Source organism: Clarias gariepinus, chromosome 13 (assembly GCF_024256425.1).
Source record: "Clarias gariepinus isolate MV-2021 ecotype Netherlands chromosome 13, CGAR_prim_01v2, whole genome shotgun sequence".
In the NCBI taxonomy this organism is placed as follows: domain Eukaryota; kingdom Metazoa; phylum Chordata; class Actinopteri; order Siluriformes; family Clariidae; genus Clarias; species Clarias gariepinus.
The window spans coordinates 21,792,061-21,816,119 of record NC_071112.1 but is presented as its reverse complement, the minus strand read 5'-3'; the positions used below and the strand labels follow the sequence as shown (position 1 = coordinate 21,816,119).

The window sequence follows — 24,059 nt, the reverse complement described above, 5'->3', positions numbered from 1 at the left end:
CATAGTCATTGCCATCTTATTACTGGCAATTAAAAGAGTTTGATAATTTAATTAGTAACATCTTTATCTGTGTTAATAAATTTATAGGCACTTTTTAGCAGGCTTCAAGCCACAATTTATGATCAGAGAGCATAAGGAGTTGTTTCATTGTTAACTTAATGAATTACAGTCTTAGTAATCTGAACATTAACATTAGACTATATTTTAGACTATTGACTTTATTATTTTAAGCTGTGTTTGCACTGTACCTTCTGATGAGCAGTGAGCCAGTGGTCGACCAGCTGGATTCGTGCTGTGAGTGCCCTCTACAGACGAAAAGATTAAACATGCATTTTGTAAAGGAAATGTAATCCTTTTAGTGCTGGAAATTAGGAAGGGTTTAAATAAAATACAAAATAAAAATTCTGTTGACGAACAGTAGTGATGAATATACATGCACTATTCCACGGAAAACATTGACAGGATATTGTGAATGCATGGTAAAGAACTTTACTTAAACTGATTTAAAATTGTGAGAGAGTGTCACGGTGGCTTAGTGATTAACACTGTTGCCTTGCATCTCCAGGGTTGGGGTTCGAGTCCTGGATTGAGTCTTTTTTTATGGAGTTTTCATTTTCTCCTTGTGTTTGGTGGGTTTCCTTCTGGTGCTCTGGTTTCTTCCCACAGTGTAAAGACAATGCAGATTAGGCTAACTTTCAAAATGCCCCAAACTGTGTTAGTGTGTGTATGTGTGTATCCCCTGCGATGGATTGGCATCCAGGGTGCATCCCACCTTGTGCCCTTAATCTTCTGGGTCTTTTTGCCATTAAAAATATATATTTTTTGTAAAATGTACTGTAATTTTTGCTGTTAATGAAGAAAGTGCATCAGACTTTGTTGTTGATGTTAACTTGTTAACTCAGTTTTAAAAAATTGAATATATTGTGGAAATACCTTTTATAACTGTACACTAATCCGTCTAGCTTATATTCAGTCTTATGAGATTATATTGGGATTTGATGACAATAATTAGTAGTAGTACTTGAATGCTAAAACTAAAACACCTTTTTTTGTTCCTTTTGCTGCTAATATTACTTAAAATAGGGTTTTATAATGATTATTGAGCTTACATTTCGTTTCAGTTTTTTCCCCTTAAAGTATATAACAGTCAGTAATCACTAGGTGTGTGTTGCCAGATTTATTCCTTCTACACCTCTTTAGCACTTGATTGGATTCTAATGCAGGTGTGAGGTCAATTTAAATACAAATATCTATAAAATACACACAAGTGGTTGTTGAAGATGCTTAATTTAATGAGAAATTGTATAATTGTATAAAAAAACAAAACAAAGAAAAATATTCACCCATATGCAGAGAAGACTTTAATCATGTTCGGTTACAACTAATAGTTCCACGGCATGTTAACAACTTGTACACAAACACTCAAACATACATTTTTAACACTTAGGTTTTACAAAATAAAACAAAATAAAAAGCATTCAAAATCTAAACATTCAGGTCATACTTGGCCATTCACTGAAAGAATTCCAGTAGAAAGGCAGAGGAATATCCATATCAACCTTTTTGCTGGTTATCTTTATATATGGCTGTATATGCTGTGAAGCGTTCTTTGTCAATTCAATAAAATTTTCAGCGCTAACTCTAAGGTGGTTCTCTACGACTGAAATTGATTCACTAATTCCTGAGTTAAGGTTCTCCATGGAGATGTCATTGAAGACCTCCTTGACCTTCAACTGTGCCTTGTCTTTGTACTCAGCTGCATTTGTTTTCGCCAACTGTATCTGCCTTACAATTTCCTGCATTGCTGGTTTATTGCTGGTCTCAGTGTAAATTCCCTTGAGATGATTCGAAAGCTCATCTAGTTTCTCTGCATTTAAAGAGGTAATAAACTCGCCTGCCCTCTGGATACAGAGTTTTACAAAGTCACTTATGTTCTGCAGCAGTTTCTCTAGCTTCAGACCTTCCCACTTCCTCATTGCTTGAATAATCCAATCCTGTGTAGACTTCACAGCAGACTTAAAATTCCTTAAAATATCTTTACCGTTAACAACTACATTTGTAGTGGGAATACTGAAATTTATTTTACTGACAAAACTTTCAATGGTGTCAACTATAGTCTCCATAAGGCTGGTAAATCTACTTGCAGCTCTCTTGACTGCTGCTGAAATCGACCGTCTCATCTTGTAGTACATCTCTTGACCAGTGAGCTTCTCTTCCAACCCTGGCAACTGAAACTTGGTCTCACTCAGGAACTTCATTATAGCATCTAATAGGACCCTGACATTGGACTCATAATGCTGAAGCAGTACTTTGACTTTGGTAGAAACCTTGGAGATCACATCCTGAAAGTTGATCTCTGGGATGTTCTTTATTGTTCTTGTCATCATTTCTTTACTCTGCTGGCTGAGGTGCTCAATTGAGTTCTGAATCGCATCAAATGCCCTCGGGATGTTACTGTAAGCACTCTCGATACTGTTAGCTACGGCATTCTTAAGTTTCAAAGCAGCACGATTAAGGTCAATGCCAAAATGAGCTTTGTGATATTTGTTGACAAAATCATAAATAGCCGCTGTCATATCAGGCAGCTTGACCTTAATCCCATTCACCATGTCAAAGAACCCATTAAGATGCCAGCTAGTTTGGAGATTCAGCTTTTGAGAGTTTTTAAGTGTAACCTTGACGCTCAGCAGGTCTGTGTCCTTGTCAGGAGTTGTCTGCATGAAGAAAGAAAGACAATATTTCGATTACAATAATCTTAACACATTCAACAATCTTAACAAGTTCCCCTTGATTTCAACCTTTTAAATTAAGGGAACTGTAACAGCGGGAACGGGGTCAAAATAGAAAAATGTGCATTTATCAAGTTCATTCTACTTCCTAGCTATGGAATTCCTTTGCAATCCATCTGTTATGTTGTCACTAACTTCCTATCACACAAATGATCATTTGCTCACCACGACCAATGAGAGCAAACCGAGGTATGTCCAATCAGATCGCACTACACTCTTACCAGGCGCTTATCACATGCTCACTATGTTCTTATTGTGTCTGGCTGTTTGGTATAAAGCATCCACAGTGCTTTTCATCACAAAATGATGGTGTGAATGATTGGATTGAGAATTTATAATACATTCTTTGAATGCGTTGCTAATCTGCGGCACAACCTGTCTGTGACATGCCTTTGGAATGGCAGTGAAGTCCCCATGAGTCATTGTTAAATGGTCAATCATATCATTAATACATCCTTATTAAGTTCTATCGCATATTGATTTAACTACGTCCTCACCAGGGATTTTTTGAGAAACACTGTCCAAAAAGTTGGCAGTTCCAGGTCAATACAATTCAACGCCCTTAACTGTTTCTATAGCGTTCTATCAAGTTGGATAAGTTCTTACTGCATTCCACAATTTTTTGCAGACATAATGGGAAGGTAGCTCAGTGTGTGGGAGGGTGTTGGTGAGGGATAAGTTTTGATATAGTAAAATTCTATTACTTGCCATATAACCCTAAACACATCAACCTAAAATCCAAAACAATACATTAAAATGCAAATGAAACAAATTCTTACCAACGATCTGGTGAAGAGTTTTGCGTAATACTGAGACGGTGACCTCTTAGTTAACTGAAATCCAACGAAGCCATCTGGGTAGGATACTGAAGATGTGATGCCATTATTGTGGGAAGCATAGCGAAATTTCATATCAGCAAAGGTTTGGCTTGTTACATCAATGTCCAGTGTGTGTCTTGGGGACCTGTGAAATAAAGTCAGCATTAGCTAATTTGTTTGAAAGTGATTCTGATAATTCTTCTAAAATAAGCCATAATACAGATTTAACCATAAAGCTTGATGGAAGTAATAATAATTTTGCACAGGTACCTTGAGGCAGGAGGCTCCTCACGTTTAATTCTACATGGAAGAAAATAGGCATAAAATAGGACATAAAATAGTATTACAGAAATATACTAGTGCACAATATAAATTCTAATATAAAAGTATCAATATGTCACTCACTCAATTTCCACCAATACCCGATTTTTTAACTTTGTGGTCAAAATTCAGTTTAAAAACAAATTTAAGATTTCAAGATTGAAAAGCCTCTATTTAGATCTTTCCTATTTGTTAGGGGTTCTTGAGAAAAAAAAGCTTAAAACGGTAAGCAACAGGAACTGTAGCAGTTCATAAGAGTTGACCCATTAATATGCCAGGCATGCTGCATTTTGCACGTACACATACAGTATCATTACCTTAGATTCTGATGGAGATCCTGCTTCCAGTTTACCTTTACATCATTATGGGAGAAGGTGCATTTCCCATCCAGACTCATAGCTCCATTATCAAATACGACGTTGGCAACAGCTGGATAAAGATTGTACAGAATGATAGTTAGCATGGCTGGAACATATTACTTGGCATTTTCTGTGCATATATGATAATATTTTATTGTTTAAATCAAACAGTCCTTACCTTCCAGGTCATATGCTAGGAAGGTCATGGTGGATGTGCATGAGGATTGTGCTGTGTAAACAAAGCCTGGGTCCTTGTTCTCTACTTTTGCAGTCCATGTATTGTTGTAAATTGGAGAGGAAACTTTCACAGAAGTGGAGAGGGCACCAAACGATGGTATAAATACACTGATAGGTATGTTAAGTGAAATCTCTGGGATCTCAATTTTTTGTTCTGGGATTGTTATAGCTGGCATCTCAAAATTGCATATTGCTTTAATGGGGTCATCCAGACTAAATGTGTATTCACCAATATTGAATGATTTTGGCAGGGTAAATGGTGAGATTGTGATTTCATATTGAGGTACCTTCAAAAGCAGGAAAGCCACTTTGTCCATCATGTATTTTGTGTTGATTTCAAAGCTGGGAACTTTAACTTTTGGCAGTCCGGGCAAAGTTATATCAAAAGAATCCATGCTGATAGAATCTGGAATTTTCAGGTTTTGTAGATCTAAGGTAAAGGATGGCACTTGAAGAGTTGTAAGCGGCACACCAAAAGTTGGAACAGTGATGACAGGTGGGATAGAAACAGAATCAAGCATGTCAACATTTTCAAATCTCTGATCCACTTCTCGTATCATCTCTGGAATTTGCTTCATCCAGTTGGGTATAGTCAGTGTTGTTTTTGGAATATTGAAAACAATTCCATTTTCGAATATGATGGCAGGCAGTGAAAATAGTGTTCCATCCATACTCTTGGTATATACCAAGTGAGTAGCAACATTAAGGAATTGTAGTTGGTCGGGGCTGGTAGCCTCATCAAACTTCATCACATCCCATACATTTTTCTGATAGATAGGCAGTTTGACAGACTTTAAAAATGCAAGATAACCTTCAACAGATTCTGCAATCTCCATGCGTATCTCAGATTCATCGTTGGACAGCATGATATTACTGGAATGTTTAATTGTTCCTAATTGTTCCTTGCCACTACAGCTTAACTTCTGTTTACTTGAGGTGATAGCTAGCTCCACATTCTCCATTATATTTACAAGACCAAGATTAGATGGCTGCGATATATCAATATTTAGACTAGCAGACATGGTCGTCAGTGGAACAAACTCAATAGTTCCCTTCGCAGTGTGCTTTCCATTAGTTGAGAAAGAAGCGATATTCACCTCATTATTATTTGTATAATTGACTGTGGCATAAATGCGTCTAAGAGAAGCCTCAAGTTCAAGGTTCTCGGCCATATCCACATTCCAGATTTTAGCCTTTTGGTAATCAAAATCAGAGATTAATCCTGTTTTTACAGTGAAACGTAGACCATTGGAATTTAGATATATTATTCCATTATTGTCTAAAGATTCTGTAAAATGCCCCTTTTCCATCAGCGTTCCATCTGCCTTTGCCCTCAAAGAACTCTCCACAGAGAAATAGGATGAGAGTGCGTCAAGCTCAAGATTATGTTGCATGTTTCCTTTTCCTTCAGTTTTTAATGATGGTAGAGTGTAAGTGTACTCAACCTTCATGTTTGAGGCAAGATTAGGCTTGGTCTTGGTATTTCCACGAAGTTGCTGATTCAGATCCATTGTAAAAACAGGCAGGTTGATTTTCATAACATTTGCGAGGGAAGTCTCTATACTCCTCTTGGTGAAACTGACACTGCTGTCATGGGTATATGCTGCATTTTTGTGCTCTAGTGACAGAGTTGTAGCCACTTTCAGACATCTTTTTCTAGTTATGCTGGTTGTACCATCAAGTTTACCCTTAAGGAACTCGAACACAGAGGTGGAAGATGCTCCCACTTTAACCACAATGTCAGACTGGTTGTAGAGGCCACCATTAGAATTTACAGTAATCACTGGTGACTTGAATGAGAAGTCATATGTCACATTTCCTAGAGCAGGTATCATGATGTGGTTCTGAATATCTGGTAAGGTGAAAGTAGGTAGCGTCAGCTCCCTGAGGGTCTCAGGCACATACAAAACAGGCAGTTCTAGAGATGGAAGTACTAGGGTATAGGAGGGCACTGAAAAACCCATCATAGGGACTTTAAAACTAGGTGTGCTCACTTCTTTAGGTATGAAATAGCTGGCTGCAGGCAGTTCAGCTCTAAAGGCAGATACTTCAATATTAAACAAAGGTACAGTGTATCCAGGAACAGTAAAATACCTTGGGGGCTGTTTGGATGTGTCAATATCGAATTTTTCAAATTGAGTCCTGGCTTGGTTATAAGAAGATGTTAAGGCATCAAAGATTTTGTCACGTCCAAGTTCAAAATGTACAGCCAAGATGTGAGCATTTTCATTAATATATTCGTAGACAGGTTTAAGATCCAGGTTAAAAGTGTGTTTGTCCATGTTTTTCTGATACTGCAGATTAAAATCAATATCAAATGATTGACGAGGTGTGCTCAGTAGCTTTTTTAGGCCAAAATCCTCCCACAAAGAAAAGTCTTTGATCTTGGGTGTGGTAGTTTCAAGCCATGGTAATGTCATCTCTGGAATAGTTAGTGGGACAGTCAAAAAGTCAAGATTAGCCTCACCATCCACTGATATATAGATTCCTGCATCTTTTTCACCGTTATCTAAAGTGAGGTTGTGGTTATATTTGTACTGGTTAAATCGAATTAGACCCACCCAACCCAAATGTTGTTTTTCAGAATTCAAAATCATATTATAGTCTTGCTGGAGATCAAGCTTTCCAGTTAGTTTAAAGGGCAAGACTATTTTAGAATGTCCTTTATTTTTGCAGTCAAGTGTGATCTCAAATGGCTGGGCCAAAAATTCACAAGAATTTGACAGGGTTCCACCAACTTTTCCAGTCAGTTCTGCATTGTGTGATGCTGTTAGTTCAATTCTGAGACCCTCCATTTGGGCTTTACCTGTCAATTTCATTACACTTGTCTTCATTAAGGGAGTCTCTGTCTCAGCACTAGCATCAATGATAATATGACTCAGGATGACAGATTCAGCCTTGACTGATTGTTTTGCTTTCAGGATTTTGCTGTTGGTCTCACCATCAAAGGTTAGCTTTGCAGTACCTACATTGACACTAAGTTCCAGATTGCTTTTATGGATGCCTTCATCAGCATAGTCCTTGATTGACCATTTTCCACTTCCTACATTTCTGCAAGTCACAGAGATGGTTCCAGATTCAAACTGAGCCTCAGCTTTTTTCGTAAACCTGGCCTGGTTTGATATTTCCATAGTGGGGATGTTTAGGTCATGGTTGTAGGTTGTGTCAATATTGACTGATATTCCATTCTTTAGGACAATTCCTACATTGTGTTTTAAGTCAGCCTCATATATTTGCGTTGTAGCTTTAGCATCTGTCTTCGCTGTTGCCTCTGCTGATGGGCCACTAAAAATAAGTGAACCTTCATGACTGATAGTAAAAGCCACGTGGTCGGCTTTTATGGTCTCACTGATCACCATTTTCTTCATGTCAGGGGCTTTAATTTGAAGCATTGCATCCAAAGAGTAACCAAGGACTTCTAGAGTTGACTTAACCTTTGATGTAAGAGTAGCTTTGAACTGTGGCTCTAAGATGGTAGTTGTTGTATTCTCAATTGCTGCCACTGTCATTACTGTGTAGTGTGGGGAATTTAACCGGAATTCTCCATGCAGCTTCCCAAAAGCAGGTATGCACGGTTCTAGTGTAAAGTGAGGCAGTTTGACTTCAGGAATAGGCAACATGGTGATTTCAAAATTTTCCATATTCAATTTTGGTATATGAATTTCTGGAAACTTGAGCTCCACAAGTCTGATCTCTTGGAAACTAAAGTCAGGCAGGTAATACCAATAAAGTGCTTTTAGGTCACCAAATGTGGCTTCGGGATCCAGCTCTGGAATTTCAACTGTTTTCAGTTGGTCAATAAACTCAATTATCTTCTGTTTAATTTCTTCAAAAGTAATAGAGATAGATGACACATACATGAAATCCAGAACTTTGAATTCAGGTATTGCAATGTCGGATGGAATATTAACATCTTGAAGCCTAGTCAGATTTATTTCAAAAGCAGGAACATGAAGTGTAGTAAACGGAATTGTAAAATCTGGCATTTCAATTACAGCGTTTTTGAAAAAAATGAGAACTTCTTCCATAGCTTGTTGAATCTGGGTAAGAATGTCTTGCTCACCAGATACCTTGCGTATCATCGTAATCAAATCATGCAATTTTGATGAGATGTAGGCAAGCATATTGTTGTAGGATTCACTTGCTCTTCCCAAGTAAACACGGATTTCATCTCTGATGTCCATGTCCTGGATTCTCTGTCTCATATCCTCAAGGGTGTCCTGGATCTTCAGTTTAATATCCCTGTAAGCTGTTCTGTCTATTACACTCTTTATCATCCTGTAAAGCTCAGATACCTTAGTGTTTTTTAGTTGCTCCAAATACTTAACAGTAGAAGCATGCATCTGTCTTAGAAAGTCCCTGGATGCCTCTATTTTTTGTGGGATCTCATAGAGCATTATTTGTTCATTAATGTAATTGATTACTTTTCTGACATTCTCATTGGCTTTGTCGACAAATTCATTATAATCAAACGTCTTGAGATACTTAATAATCATTTGAATATAATTATTTAAATCATCAATGTTTTGCTTAATATCAAGTAATTTCAGTTCACGCTCAATAGTATGAAGTAGTTCAATGATCTTGTCTGAAAAGTATTCAAATGGAATGGATTTAAAATTGTCTACCACTGCCTGAACTGTCTTGTGAATTTTGTACTGCTGGATAAGAATGGTTGCTTGTTCTATTAATATTTCCATCTTCTTTTCAATTTCATATCTCTGAAACAGCTCACCTATTTTTGAGTAAGCATAATTGATTTTTTCCAAGATTTCATATTCCTCAATCCAGTTGACAATGACATCCTTGATGGACTCTAACACTTTTTCAATGTCTTCAGCTGGGATGTGATCAGACAGCTCATTCACATACTGCCCCAGATCAAAGGCGCTTATATAGTTGATCAAATCCTGAACAAACGTTGTAATGTCAAATGATTCTATTGCTTGTCTTAGTTCCGTTAGTTTTATTTTAAGTTTTGCTCTAATATCATGTTTGGCATCAAGAGTCCTCAGCCAGGTCATGCTGCTGTCCTGCAACTTTTGAAGATCAATCTGACTGATTACATCTTCAAAAGCATTTATGACTTTAAGTATTGTACTAGTAATGCCATATTTTTCATCGAAGGTTTTGAGTACATTGCCAGCTTGTTCCAGAATTTTTGTCCATGATCCACTTTCAATAACATCTTTTATGTGGACCTTAATGTCTCTTATTTTGGTAGCAAAACCAATTAAGGTTTTTTCTAAAGCAATCTTTAGCTTCTCCATAGAGTCTTCTAAATCATCCAAGGTAATAGCATAGTCTTGTGCTAAGGAAATCACCTTATTCTTAGCCATGTTTAATTTGTTCTGTAGATCAAGTTCTTCCATGTAGTAGCGAACATTTTGTGGAGCTTTTTCCAAGTTCTCTCTGAACTGTCTGACTAAATCATTGATATCCAAACCATTGAGGTACTGCTGAAGGGACTCAAGAATATTTACAATTGTGGTTTTCATTTTTTCAAAGGCAACAGGAAGGCTCTCAATGAAGGGCAAATCAATGATGTGACAGTTACTGTTTTTATCATACTTAAGGAAACCAGAAATGCCGAATTCTTGCATTTCCAAAGAATTGTCACTTGATCCACCAGATAAGAGATTTGTGTGGAGCACACTCGAGAGCTTAATTCCCATATCTGCTTCCTTGTTGTAAATACTGACATCTTGGTTGTATGCATTGTTATTTAACTTTGACTTGAATATCCACAGAATGGACTGCTCATTGGGCATCAACAAGCCATCAAACTTGTTTTCAATATGAGTTTCTGCTGATTTCCCATTTGGTAACATATGTGTAGATGAAGCTCTCCAGTCATGAGACTTAGCAATTGCAAAAGGTTCGCCTTTCAAGAGGAACTTGCTATAGAATTGTCCAGTGTGCTTACCATACCAATTTACTGAGCCATCAATATTCAAAATGCTATCAACAGTAAGGCTGAATGGCACTGCCATTGTACGGATGACATTTTCAAGCCGCAAAGTTTTGGAATTTAAAAGGGTCTCACTTTTAAAAATAGAGGACAATCCAGCAAATTCCATTTCAGTGTTCTGGCTGATCTTGGATTCCAAAACTTTCCCAGTTGAGTCACATTTTACTGAACCACTCAAATCAGAAAAAACGATTCCACAAGTGGTCTTTATGGTATTCTCCTTATATTTTCCAGTAATGCTGCCAGTTCCTTCTAACTTAAATGGCTCCAACTTTAGAGAGCCATCATTGCTGAATGTGATGTCAAACATTTCAACTTTATTGTTCAAGAGCACAGATGTAACAAAAGGCTTCATGTTAACATTAATATCATGGTTGTACGATGCACCATCACAGATGAAACTGTCTGTTTTGGAGCGGAATGCCAGGGTCCATAGTGTTACAGTCAGTGTATGAGTGCTTTCAGTCTTCATCTTCTGTAAGTTGCCTGTCATAGTATTGGAGACACTCAGGCCCTGCTCATTCAGGGCCAAATTCATTGTGTTTCTTGTATCACCCCCAAAAGCATTGGCTTTTAAAATGCTGTTTAAGTTAACTTCAGTCTTAGAGATCTTGCCCTGGACATTGAACTCAGCTGTACTGTCCGGACCTAATGCTTTAGTCATAAGAGACAGGGAGGCTCCATCAGTTGCATCAACACCAGCATTTAAGACATTCTCAAATGTCATTGAACTACACTGTAAGGTTGTTGTACAACTTGTAGCCAAGCCATTCTCTCCAAATGTCAGTGTACATTTGTGTGTTCCATGGCTATTTTCCATGTTTAGGGAACCATCCAAGTTTACTTCAAGTCCTTTGTCATTCAGAGAGCCCATGAGCATGGCGTAGGCTCGATTTGTTGCATCGTGAGCCTGGGTCTCGAATTTTAAGTTGGCTTCTTCATTTGTCATACGTAGGTCAGCCTTCATCTGCAGTGCTTTGTTAAGTGCTGTTACTGTAGCATCTGATTTTAAAGACAGCTGGCCATCTTTGTACTTCACTTCAGCTACATGCTTCAGAACATCCCCATGTGCACTTGTTTTGGACAGAATGGATAACTCTTCATTGTGATATTCTATCTTGGTAACAGTTTGGCCCTGGGTAAATGAAGAGTTAAATCTCAGAACATACTCTGCTGTTTTTTTATCTTTAAGGAGATCAATGTTGTAGGATTCGGACAGTGCAGTGCTGGCATACAGGGGTCCTATTTGGAAGAGTCCTTCCAAATTTCCAACTGCAGTGAACTCATAGTCTGTTGCAGAAGCCTGAGTAGAATAATGCAAAGAAGTTTCTAATCCAAATGGGCTTTTTGCTTGTAGCTTGTAAGTTGCCATGGATTTGGAAGCAGTCATGCTTTCAAAGAAACTTAAGCTAGCATCAAGAAAACAGTGGTTCAAGGACCCATTTGCAAGTATCTTAAAGGTGTCAACAGCTGTTCCAGAAACTAGAGCTGTACCTTGATGGAAAAAAAAGAACATAATATAAAAATGTAATAGACATTATATTTAATAATAAGCAATTGTGGACAATTTATTCATCAACAGATAAAAAAAACATTATTTTATGGAAGCATTTAGCATGTTTTCAGAACTTCTAAATGTATATTATATATAAAATACCTTCAATTTTATGTGAAAGAAGTGTCACAGGACTGTTGGCTATAACTTTGTATTTAGCAATAAAGCTGGGAACATCTTCTGTGTAATTCCCCCCTTGGATTGAACCTTCCCAGTCGAAGAAGTTGCTATTTATTTTAGCAGAAATCTCTCCCATGCCAATCAAGGGCAATGAGTAGTCCAAGCTCTCGGGCACAGTAAAGGAAGGGATTCTGTACTTAGTTTCAGGCAAATCAAGCCCAAGCCATGGCACGTTGACAGATGGGAGTGTTATCACAGAGGGAATGTTTAACTCTGCAGAGGACATTCCACAGAAAGGAAGAGGCAGTGAGAAGAACATTTTGCCATTGTTGAACTGGTACCGGAAGAGTGCATCACTAAAAGGAACAAAACAATGAGTTTTTGTTATGATGATGTTAATGTTCATTTAACATTTGTTAAAATGTTTTAACTAAAAATTTAAATGATAAATCACTCACGAATTTAAATACAAATTCTCTGGTAGAGAGGGCAGAGTGAATTCTGGGATATTTCTTTTGCTTCTTAGAGTTTTTATATATGGAATATCCTGTCCGAATTTGTCAAGCCAAATGTTACCTGCCTAAAGACACACACACACACAAACACACACACAATGTTAAGATCTAAAAAGAATATAAATAAAAAAATATTAAATGTTGTAACAGTAATATAATCAATATTATATATTTTTATCGTTTCTGCAAAATAATTCTTCACATAAAATCAAATAATTACATAGTAAAAAATTCTCATTAAAATGATCAAGCATTTTAACTGTTAAAATTACACAAGAAAAAGAATCACAAATGCCTGTTCTATAAAAGCCTAAAATAAACAAAAATAATTTTTTATAACACTTACCTCTATAACTTTTGAAACAATATGTCGAAGTTTCATATCAGTCTTGGCCACCTTTTTATCAAGGATGTCATCAATTAATAACTGTAATTGGTTGCGGGTGTTTTCAATGTCTGGGATAAGTTTGGTAACCTCAGAGTTCATATCTAATTTCATTTCCAGCTCAATCTTGTTCTCATCTGTGGAAAAACGGTGCAGCATAGACAGTGATTAAAAAAAAAAACATCTTTTAATTTTTATGTTATAAACAGAAAAACAATATGCATTAATAATACCATATCTAAGAATGGCTTTCTGCAATGTTGAAGCCTGTGGGAGGTTAAAAGCTGTTTCAAGTTGTAAAACAAGGCCATTCAGTTTCTTTAGACTGGCTGTGGCAGAAGCATCCAACTGTAGGGCAGGTACTGACATCTCTAGTTCTAGCATCCCATCTGACATAGACTCCAGTCTGCACAAAGACAGAAAAATTCAAACATCATGAAATGTAACTCGACCATATTATAACAATAACATTTTTACTAATGAAAATATACATTTTTAATCAAGATTATTCATAATTAATCAGAACATCAGCTGAACCTATTACAATCAGACCTACGTAAAACAAATACATTAATTTTAAGATCGTATAATACAGTATGTGTCAAAAAGGTGGAATTACTTTGTATTAGTGTGATTTTAAATGATAGTAGCTTACACCGTACCTGGCACGTCCAACCAAGGACAGCTGTAGATTCTTTTTGTTGCTTACATCAATTGTAATACCATGCATCTTTTTCCCTTTGCCAGTGTTATCCAAGAGTGCCAGCTTAATACCCGCCTCAACATCAAAGTCTGGTATTTGAAGCTCACTGGTAAAGATTTTCTTGTTACGGTTATATTTCAAAGTAGCAGTAGCCACTGTAGGTGTAGTGCCTAAAAAGGCAAAGTTAAATTTTTGGCATTATTTTGGTATACAAAGAGAATGAACTATTTATTCCGAATATTTGGTAAAAGATCTTGGATGACTTACCGTCAGCCTTCAGAGAAGCAACCAGTGTGTCTACCTTATGGCGACCTTCCTTGCCCTCTTTCAAGACATCATACGAGAAAGTTGCACTGTATTCTGATACATCCCCAGTGGGCTGAAGCTCTAGTGCAAACCTGAAAGAAAATAGTTTTTTTTTTTTAAACTTTAAAAGTCTGTAAAATTTGAACTCGTAGACTGTGATCAATTTAAAAAAAAAAAGGTATTTTAAATCAATATCAAAATACCAATGATTTATGGTGGTGGTAATTCTTCAGCACAAAAGTGCTGGTCAAGTGAAGATCAACACATTTGAATGCATTACTAATGAATTTTGCAGTTGTTAGTCTTGCATAATGATCATGGTTTTAAAACAGGAACGAGTTTGTACTTGTGTGTAGTGTTTTATCAATTATCATATATTGTTGCGTTCAGTATTTAAAATGCTCAGTATTTTGAATCCTCTCCCCAACTATATTTCAGATCTGAGACACAGTGAATGCAAAACACAAAATGAAGGTACAAGGTGTGTGATGTTGACTTACCTGCTTTCTCCAGTTAGGGGGAAATAGGGGGAATCAGCAGAGTTGGCATTATAGTAGCGAAGTACAGTGCAGTACTTCATTCCAGGGAAGATGGGGCTGCATTGTGTGGAGTCAGTTTTATCTTCCTCATTAGGAGACACTTTAGTGGCCGTTGTGGAAGTGATTGAAAATAGCTCATTGCTGTTTTTAGAGAACATCATATAAGATTATAAATTCAATATTGTTTACTGTAAGTTATATCTTATACTATCAAGATCATTTCATTTTCATGTTTCTTAGTCATAAATGTCTTTTACAGATAGCAAAAAGGCCATTATGTTATTTAAACTAGGTGTGGCATGTGCAAACTGCACATCTGTATAGCGACCTATTCCACTTTCTCTCTTACTTTTTCCTTTTCAGTAAAACAGTTTATAGTATACTTATTATATATCTACAGAAATGTGTTGTTAGGGAAGCAACTGCTACTGTTATAAATATGGATTTTAAATATGACTTTTGTCGTACCTGATACTTAGGAGATTGGTGTTTTCCTTTGTCACAGGGAAGGAAAACTTGACTTGATTGGGCCTCAATGTTATTTCGGAGTCCAGGCTACTCTCATGGTACATATTTGTGTGCATTCTAATACCAGCATCTATAAATTCTGGGAAATAGACACCCATCTGGGTAACAAACTCCACTCCCATTGATGGCTTGAATGCAAGTTGTCGCTATTGACAATAATAAAAAATATATAAAATTACATGACAGCTCCAGTTTGTATGCATGCGCATATTCATCCAGCATTCCCAAATATCTAAGTAAAAGAATACCCAAATATACACCAATCTGCCATAGTGTTACAATGCAACATATTACAGTATCAAAAAATATTCTGCTGTTTGTTCATCTTTGAGTAGATTAATGTTGTAGGATTTGGACAATGCAGTGCTGGCATACAGGGGTTCTATACCACTCCACAAGGAATCTGACACTAGGAGGTTGACAGTGTATCCTTCGGATGCTGTGGGTTGTGGGGTGGAGCACCCGTGGATTAGACTTGTTTGTCTGCCAAATCCCAAGGATGGTCAATCAGATTGGGATTTAGGGACTTTGGAGGCCTTGGTCTCTTTGAGTGCTAGGCCTCATAGAGGTTACGATGCACTTGGTCTTCTGGTGCAGTACTATCATGGCCAGCATTGACTTTTTTGGGCAAGTTGTGCTGAATTAGTTGTTCTGTGGGTTTGGACCAGACAGGTTAACCTTTGGTCCCCATAGGCATGGGTGAGCCTTGGGTACCCATGATCCTGTCAACAGTTGACTGGTACAGTATATAATTGATAATGTTAATGTTTTGTGAAGTCAACATTATGGCTGATAGGTGTATAATTGGCAATTATAAATGGTGTTATTATATGCACAGTAAACTTAACCTCATATAGTAATTACAAATATATATTCTTAACACTTCTTAACTCCTTAACTACAAACTACTAAGTATCGATTTACTAAGTATGTTATTTAGTTTTTTAAATCGAGTTAAGAATTGAGAATTTATTAAAAAAACTTACCATGCCAGCTTTTAACTTCAGGCCTCCAGTTGCACCAGGGGCAAAAACTCCAGCCAAAGAAAACTTCAGAGGGAAACCAGAACCTGTGGGTAAGATAAAGGCTTCATCCAGGAACATGTAGTGGGCATAAACCTCATTATCTGTTGCAGATAACAGTTTCTGTAGAGACTGCAGACATTGGAGAAGTATGATGTTAGTTTTTAGGAAAAGAAACACTTAAGATTTAGAAATACTTGTATAGTGTATCAGCTGGTACAGTGGAATTTTTTGGGGGGATTCTTATATTACATACTTGTGATAAAATGTCCTTGATGAAATGATTTGTGTACACCATCATATTTTCAAGAATGCCTGTAAGTTCACTTGTCTTCAGATATCCCAATTCTGTTCCCATCAACTGGAGGTAAGCCATGGCTTTAGGGGCATCTTTGTTCTCTTTGAGGGATTTGAGGTCTTGTTTAAACTTCTCAAAGTTGTTCTTAATCTGCTCCAAAATGTTTTGGGAAATCTGTAGGAAAACTAGTCTGTAAAATCTATTCAACATGAAAAATATATCTCCACTATACATTATGTTTTTTGTTATTAGTATACCTCTCTCTTCTTTCTGCTGTCTTTCAAAGGAGCAATCCATTTTTCGAGAACCATGCTGATTTGAGGTGGAACCTGGTCTTTTGCCCAGTACATAGCCTTGGAGATGGTATCTGGAAATAATCCATTTTCACCAAACAGGGCCTCAATGGTTGGCTCAAAACCTTCTCCCTCCAGACCAATCTTAAATAAACAAGATGACATTAATTTAAGGACATTTAAAAGCATTATTTAACATAACAAACTGGAAAAAAAAAATACCTCCAGTAGCTCAAAGTTGAAAATGTCGAGGGTAGTTGCCAATGTGACTTCTCTGGGCATATAACTGGTAGAGTCAAAGATGACATTGCTCTCTACAGAACCAGTCCATGGTACATTAATCTTGTAATTATGAGAAAACTTGGTGAAATCCATTGGAGATAAGTCATCACTTTTCAAAGCTTTCTTAATGTAATCCTTTGCTCTGTAAGACATGAAGACAAAACAGTGTGAATATAGAGTGGAAAATGGAAAAATCTTTCCTGTAGTTGTAAGGCATTTCTGTGTAAAACATAATAAGATGTATAGGCTCGTCGAACATACGTCTGGAGATTGGGATCATCTGTGTTCAGTAGGTTGGTGATGTGAGACACAACGAAGCTCTTGACCTGTAAATCCTTCTCATCTTTCAGTGTCTTCAACACCTCTTTTACTACATCAGGGTTCTTCATTAACATTAAATATGCAGCAATACGTTTCTGAGCTGGTGCTTGACGGTCCTTGTACTGCTCTAACAGGGCGTTAGTTACCTGAATGCCATGACAAGACACATGTTTTGGAAATGAAACAATAATGTAAAAGATATTGTTCTGGAAATGACTGTACTGAATGTATGAGCATTATTTCCATCAGAGTCTTACATCAGAGTCAAGTTCCATCAGCCTGAAAGCATGGATTGCTGATTTTTGTACTGACAAGGAAGCATCCTGCTGGCGCATACAGCTTAACAGTTTAGATTTTAGTGATGGAAAGCCTTCCATATATTTCCCCATGACACCAATGACCTGCAAAACAATTCTGTTTATTTTCAGGGATTCTTATCTAAATTATAATTCTACTACAATTTTTTGACTAGAAATGCTAGTGTGTACCCTCAGTGTAAGAAAGGTTTTATCCTCATCTCCTGAGCAGTCTCCCAGCATAAACTCCATAAAGTCTGCTACATCTTTCACCCCAGGAGCATTAACAGTCTGGGAGATTCTATAAAATCACACATTTAAACATACTCAGCAAGACATTTAAATAATCTTACATAGTATAATTTATCTTTCATCATTAACTACATGTTCTACATGTTAAATAAATCTGCATGAGGAAAGTGTTAAACAACAAAAAAATATAATACTCACTCTTTTACTGTGTTAGCAAGAGCATACATGATGGGCTTGCTCTGGCGGTACTGGGCCATGCTAAGCATGTCTTTAAGGTGCTGTGGACTTTCTTGAGGCAGAAGACTCAAGGCATACGTTATGGCATCTACCTCCCACGCTGGTTCATCAGTACCTCTCAGGACCTGCAAAATGGCACTAGTGCATTCACTGGTTCCACACTGGAGCAGAGTTTGCCAGGTCAGCCATTTGGAAATCCCTGTCATCTCCTCAACAGCTAACGACAAGGTCTTGTTCTTCATTCCACGGATCTGCGAAACAAGTTTATGAAATAGACGTGCCCTCTCCCGGTTCTTTCCTGAGCGAGGCAGGTCATTGAGGGTTTTCATCAGGGTAACAATGTCCTCTTTGTTCTGGATAAAGGATGTGTCTTCCAGTTCTTCTTGGAAAAGTGGTTTAACAGATTTACCTGTTCAAAAAAGAAAGACAGGAAAAGGTGGGTTTTAACTTCCTAAACAGGTTCTACTTAGAACATTCTCTGACAGGAAAACAATGTTACAATACCATTAAGAGGTTCCACTAGATGGACGGAATAGAACACTTAACACTTCTAAATTTAAATCTTTTTAAATGATGTAGATATATACAGGACATAGGTGACAAATGGGCAAAAATGTGCTTAATGAAATCACAAGCCTATGGAAAACTACTGGAAGATGGAAAAATCCTTATGGTGTTGATCACTTTATATTAATCTAAAATCTCCCACTGGTGTTCACATTGGTTGACGAATGGTGACTTAAACGGTCACCGCATATGATTTCCATTTCCATTTTCATCCTCATCAAACCTTCCAGTGAGTCACTGAGATTTGGTGATGGGAAATGTTTAATTACTGGTTTAGTCAGAATAACTTTGCACCTATTTGCACATTTAAACTACATGTAGGGTATGAATAATTCTTATGTCCATTTCAAACCCTCGAACCTTTTATGCATTTGGAATTGAAACTTCTTAATAACAGAATACAAAGATAAACCAAAATGATTACATTTATAGTTGGGCTTATGACAGGAGCATTTGAATACATTTGGAACAACAGGACACAAACCATAAGAGCACAATTATCCTCCTTTTTTTTCTTTACATTGTCACCCACATGTAGCGAGGTACTTATAAGATATAGGAACACTTTTTTCCATTTGAGATTACATACCATCTATGTTGAAATATCTGTTGTTAATCTTCACTGAATCTCGCAGAACCAGACTCTGTTTCACCTCAGAAGAAATACCATACTGGCCCCTAAAGAAAATGGATTCGATACTTTGATATGATACTTTTATTATAAAGGGGATGAATAATGACTTGTTATTATACTGCAACAAGTGGAAAGATATGCTGGCACTTATTACTCACTCGTGAGAGAATGGAATGAAGATGTGCTTCTCTGTGCATTGGGCCTCTGTCATGTGCTTTTTCTTGTTGTCAAACTTGTAGTTGCAGGTTTGGGTGCTAGTGATGAACTTGGTGAGAAGTTCATTCTGGAGAAAAAAAATTGTGGTTGGTCAAATTTATACATATATAGAAAGAGAAATTAAGATTTTAACATTAGAAATGCTTTCAATTTTTTTCTTTGTATATAAACACTTTAACGATCATTAAAAAGTTCAATCTTACCAGATCAAGCAGAAGAGATAAAGGACTAGTGGGGAGGTTGGAGGGATAAAAGTGACTGCATGTTGACAAATCTCTGACCGCGGTGACATCAGTGTCTATGTCGTTCCTTGAGTTGACAGTGAGGTCAGTTCGGCACTTGCCATGAATGGTACTCTTTTAACAGGAAAAGTGAGGCATTCATGAAATGATGGCACAGTAATAAAACATAAGCATCACATTCCATAACAAGACATGATTGAAATTTACACATAAGCCCTCAAATAAACAATACAAATAAATGAAGAGGTCTAAATATTGCCCAAATCTTACCATTATCTTATTGTGCTCCTCCTCAATGACAGGCACTAATAGAGCAGAGATGATTCCCTTCTTTATGTTCACTATATTCTCAGGTTCGTCCTTTTCAGGATAGACGGAAACTTGAATCACCTTCTCCACCACAAAACTCAAGGGGCTCCTAAATATACCAGTAATTCACTCCAATTAGTAATCAGTCAACATTAGTAAGGATCATTCACATTATTCACTCATCCTTTGGCTTCGTTGTGAAAAAAACACAAACTGATTGCATTCACCTCTCCATGGCGGCCTTGAAGGACTCAGTTCCAGGAGCTGATGTGTAGACTGGTTGGCCCTGAGCGTCGATGTCAGTCACCTCGCTCAGTGCACACTCAGTGGTGCGCAAGACAAATTTGCAGGTTTGAGGAACCTCAAGTTCTACCTAGATAATAAAACAGGTAAAAAAAAATAAAATTAAAAACATAACTCCTAATAATATAAAATATATTATGAATATATAATAATATTCATTGTTTTTTCACTGATATGGTGAACACCTCAGGTAACAAATATTACACAAGATGTTTTTACACAAGTAAAACAGATAATTACACAAGTACATTTGAGTAAATTTACTCCTAGATGAAATTTTTACTACTATTATATTTTATATTTTCTTTTAGACACTTTATGGAAAAATACAGGTTCCATTATATAGGTACCAAATATTATAGCATTTTCATACCTTACAGGATATCCTGGGCCCATTTTTGGTGTCAGCAGTTCCAGGCACGCCATTGCTGCTTTCAGCTGTATACTCATAATTATATTTTCTGAAGTTCCTATATCGTGTTGCCACTATATATCAAAAATAATGTAAAATAAATAATGTCATGTAAACCTTTTGCACATTATTATTCTTATTCTTATTCTTATTATTATTTGCTGATCATACAGCAGCACAATGTATTTTTTATTATGAGACAGTGTACACCCGATTTATCTACTAAAGTCAGGCATTTCAGTAATTTCATGTGATGTGTTTATGGGTTTCTTAGAATCACTAAGCAGTTCCAAATCAGCATTTTGACCCAAGAACTTTGGACTATTAACTGACAGAGTGGCACCGATGTGAGTCAACACATTCATCAATACAGGCCGCTTATAAACAACAGAGTACAAAGGTTAAATGTTGATATCTTTTTCAGTGTGACAAAAACAAATCAATCCAAATTTAATTACAGTACCAAAGTTGAACTGGTTTTATATAGGATAGCTTTGAGAAAAAACAATTACTTATATAATTTATTTATAATATTGATATGATTTTTATTGATAGCTTACGTGGGCATATTGATGCTTCTCCTGCTGTTTCATCAATCACTTGAGCGCTAGACTCTGGACATTAAAAAAGATAAAAAATATATTTAATAAAATTAATTCAAAAACTTCTAAAGTTAATTTACAGTAAGTGGTAAATTTCTAGGTGATGTCATTCAGTTAGATTACATTTATATTTGTTCATTGATTTGATCAACAAAAAACATTACACAGATCAAAACTGAATCCAAGTTCAACAAGTCACAAAGGTAGGAGCAAATTTGGAGCAGGGATATAAGTGTTAAAATAGATACTTTGTAAAAACTGTCAAGTTTTCTATAAAACCTTTATAGAAAAAAATTACAATTATGTTACAGGTATATAGGTGTAACTGTAATCTTTTTCCATTTAAGGTGCGTCCCCCTAAATATTGTAAAGAACCTTAATATGTTATCATAATATTTGCCATTATATAATATGTATCCTAGTTGAAATAATATGATACATAAAATAAACATATAAATAAACATTGTTTTAATTAACTGTCAATACAGATGAAAGTTTAGAACAATGCTTTAGAATTTATTTGATGTCAGTAAAAGTCAATACAGTAAAGTCAATAAAGTTGTTAGCATTTATTGTCATATCCTAAAAAAAAATTTAACACCTTAATTTGTTAAATAACTAAACAAATTAAAGAATTTATTCATTTATGGAAAAAAGGAAGGAAGAAAGAAATAATGAATGAAAGAAAAAGAAAGAAATTATAATATAATTTTAAGAAACATGCCTTAATTAATTAAACAAAAACAATTCAGGAATCTCTAATCTATATGCATGTATAATTATTGTAACTATATCTATAGTACATCCTTATATTTGCAAAAGATTGTAAAACAACTAATAGATTTAAAAAAAAAATTATTGAGATGGAAAAAACATTTTCCTTGACACAGTAAAAGAAAATCCTAATCATATATTCTCTTAACATTTAATCACAACATTCAGCTATGCAATTTAAAGAAAAATATTAAGTTATTCTCAATTTGATAGAATTTCTACAAAATACAATGTAAATATTACCAGCCACGGCATAAGCGCTGAGTAGAAGATACAGGCAGAGCTTAGTGTCTCCCATGATGGACACTGAAAGCTCAGGTGCTTGCTCTTCTTTTTTCTATTCCTATCCCTCGCCCAGCTGTTTCTGACTTCCAGACATCTGTGAGTTTTTATATGCCTCTCCTACCCTTCGCACTCTCCTCCAATCAAAAACAGTAGACTGATATCTATATAGTGCCAAAGTCTTCTATTATTCCAGCTTTTGAGAATGAAGGGTTACTTTTTAAAATAAATCACAAAATATCTAAGATAATAAAATGTATAATGTATAATCAATAATCAAAACCATAGATAGGTATAAATTTTATGTAAAAAAACATGTGTATCTGTATGTTAAGAATGAACAATATGTGAAAATATAGCCCAGATAAAATGTACTGCAAACAATAAAAATGTAGTTCATCTATCAGTTTATAATTAGGAAAATAGCTAAACTACATTTTAATAAATGTCTTTTGATCAATCTACAGTATTATGGTGGGTAATGTCAGGACAATGTGATGGATAATATATATATCAGTCTGTTGATTTCATCATAGATCCAGTATGTACATGCTAAAATTTAAGGTAGATTAATCTAGTAAATATTTTTGTGTACTCGGTTTGCATCCGGAAATTATGTACTGCCATACTATACAGATAAAAAAGTGTGTTACCTTTAAGTATCCTATATATTTTATACTTTAAAATACCTAAACACACTGATTTAAGCCTAGTAGATAAAATACTTTGTTAGCAACAATTAAAATGAAGACAATAAAAATAAAACAGTATAGCAACAGCTTATAAACTGTATCTTAATGAGCTCAGCTGGTAATTTCTAGTTATTTCTACACTGTAAGACTCACAGTTACTGAGCTCATACATAATATTGAAGGTATCTGTACAATGTAATGAACTTTGCTCAGGTTCTCTATGACTAAATACAAACTTTGGTCTGTTGTAAAAGGTGATAAAACATGCTAACACGGGACTTTGCAAGGCGGAATACAGAATCGACGTGCTTGATTATCAGTGTACTGACAGTTATCTGGTCTGACTACAATAAGCAATCTCACAGATACAAGCTGCTTTAGTTATCTTTAGTTTCCTTGAGACTTAGTGAATCATACTCTATAATTATGTTTTGTTTTTTATTTCTAAAATATTTAATCTATTAGCCATAATATTACAATGCAAAACAATATGCCCAGTATTGTTTGCGTTCCTCTTGTACCAGGAAATTGCCAGCAGCACCTTTGGGTGCTGGGGGTTGGGGGTGATGCCTCCATGAACCAAAATTGCTTGTTTTGCGAATGCTAAGAAGGAGCAATTGGACTGGCATTAGGGGAATTTGAAGGCCAGGTCAGTGGCCTTGGGCTCTTTGCCTACTTGACTCCATGCATGGTGGACTGTGGTGCACTGGGTGTTCTTGTGTCTTTCTAATTGTAACCAGTGTTGACTTTTTTTTATTGATTTGTGCTGCCTTCATTGGCTTTTCTGTGGGATAAGATCCAACAGGCTGGCTTTTGGTCTTCACAGGGCTGGGTCAGCCTTGGGTGGTCATGATCCTGTCACCAGTTTACTGGTATACC

The 24,059-nt window shown here is 36.1% G+C and overlaps 1 protein-coding gene across 1 annotated transcript; it reads right to left on the bottom strand.

The window, feature by feature from the left end:
• Positions 1 to 1,271: 1,271 nt before the first annotated feature.
• On the bottom strand, positions 1,272 to 22,578 carry apoba (apolipoprotein Ba). Its single transcript, XM_053510255.1, has 29 exons — positions 22,450 to 22,578; positions 21,391 to 21,444; positions 20,792 to 20,904; positions 20,343 to 20,488; positions 20,077 to 20,224; positions 19,768 to 19,920; positions 19,507 to 19,631; positions 19,304 to 19,392; positions 18,109 to 18,556; positions 17,851 to 17,959; positions 17,620 to 17,763; positions 17,303 to 17,508; positions 16,982 to 17,183; positions 16,724 to 16,903; positions 16,425 to 16,640; positions 16,133 to 16,300; positions 15,087 to 15,292; positions 14,580 to 14,759; positions 14,041 to 14,171; positions 13,733 to 13,943; positions 13,304 to 13,476; positions 13,032 to 13,207; positions 12,629 to 12,750; positions 12,153 to 12,526; positions 4,466 to 11,989; positions 4,246 to 4,357; positions 3,878 to 3,907; positions 3,569 to 3,752; positions 1,272 to 2,714 (listed from the first exon to the last, which is right to left on the bottom strand). Exons 1-29 carry the CDS (start codon positions 22,502 to 22,504, stop codon positions 1,494 to 1,496), a joined length of 13,200 nt encoding a protein of 4,399 aa, XP_053366230.1. The 5' UTR covers positions 22,505 to 22,578; the 3' UTR covers positions 1,272 to 1,493.
• Positions 22,579 to 24,059: the final 1,481 nt, after the last annotated feature.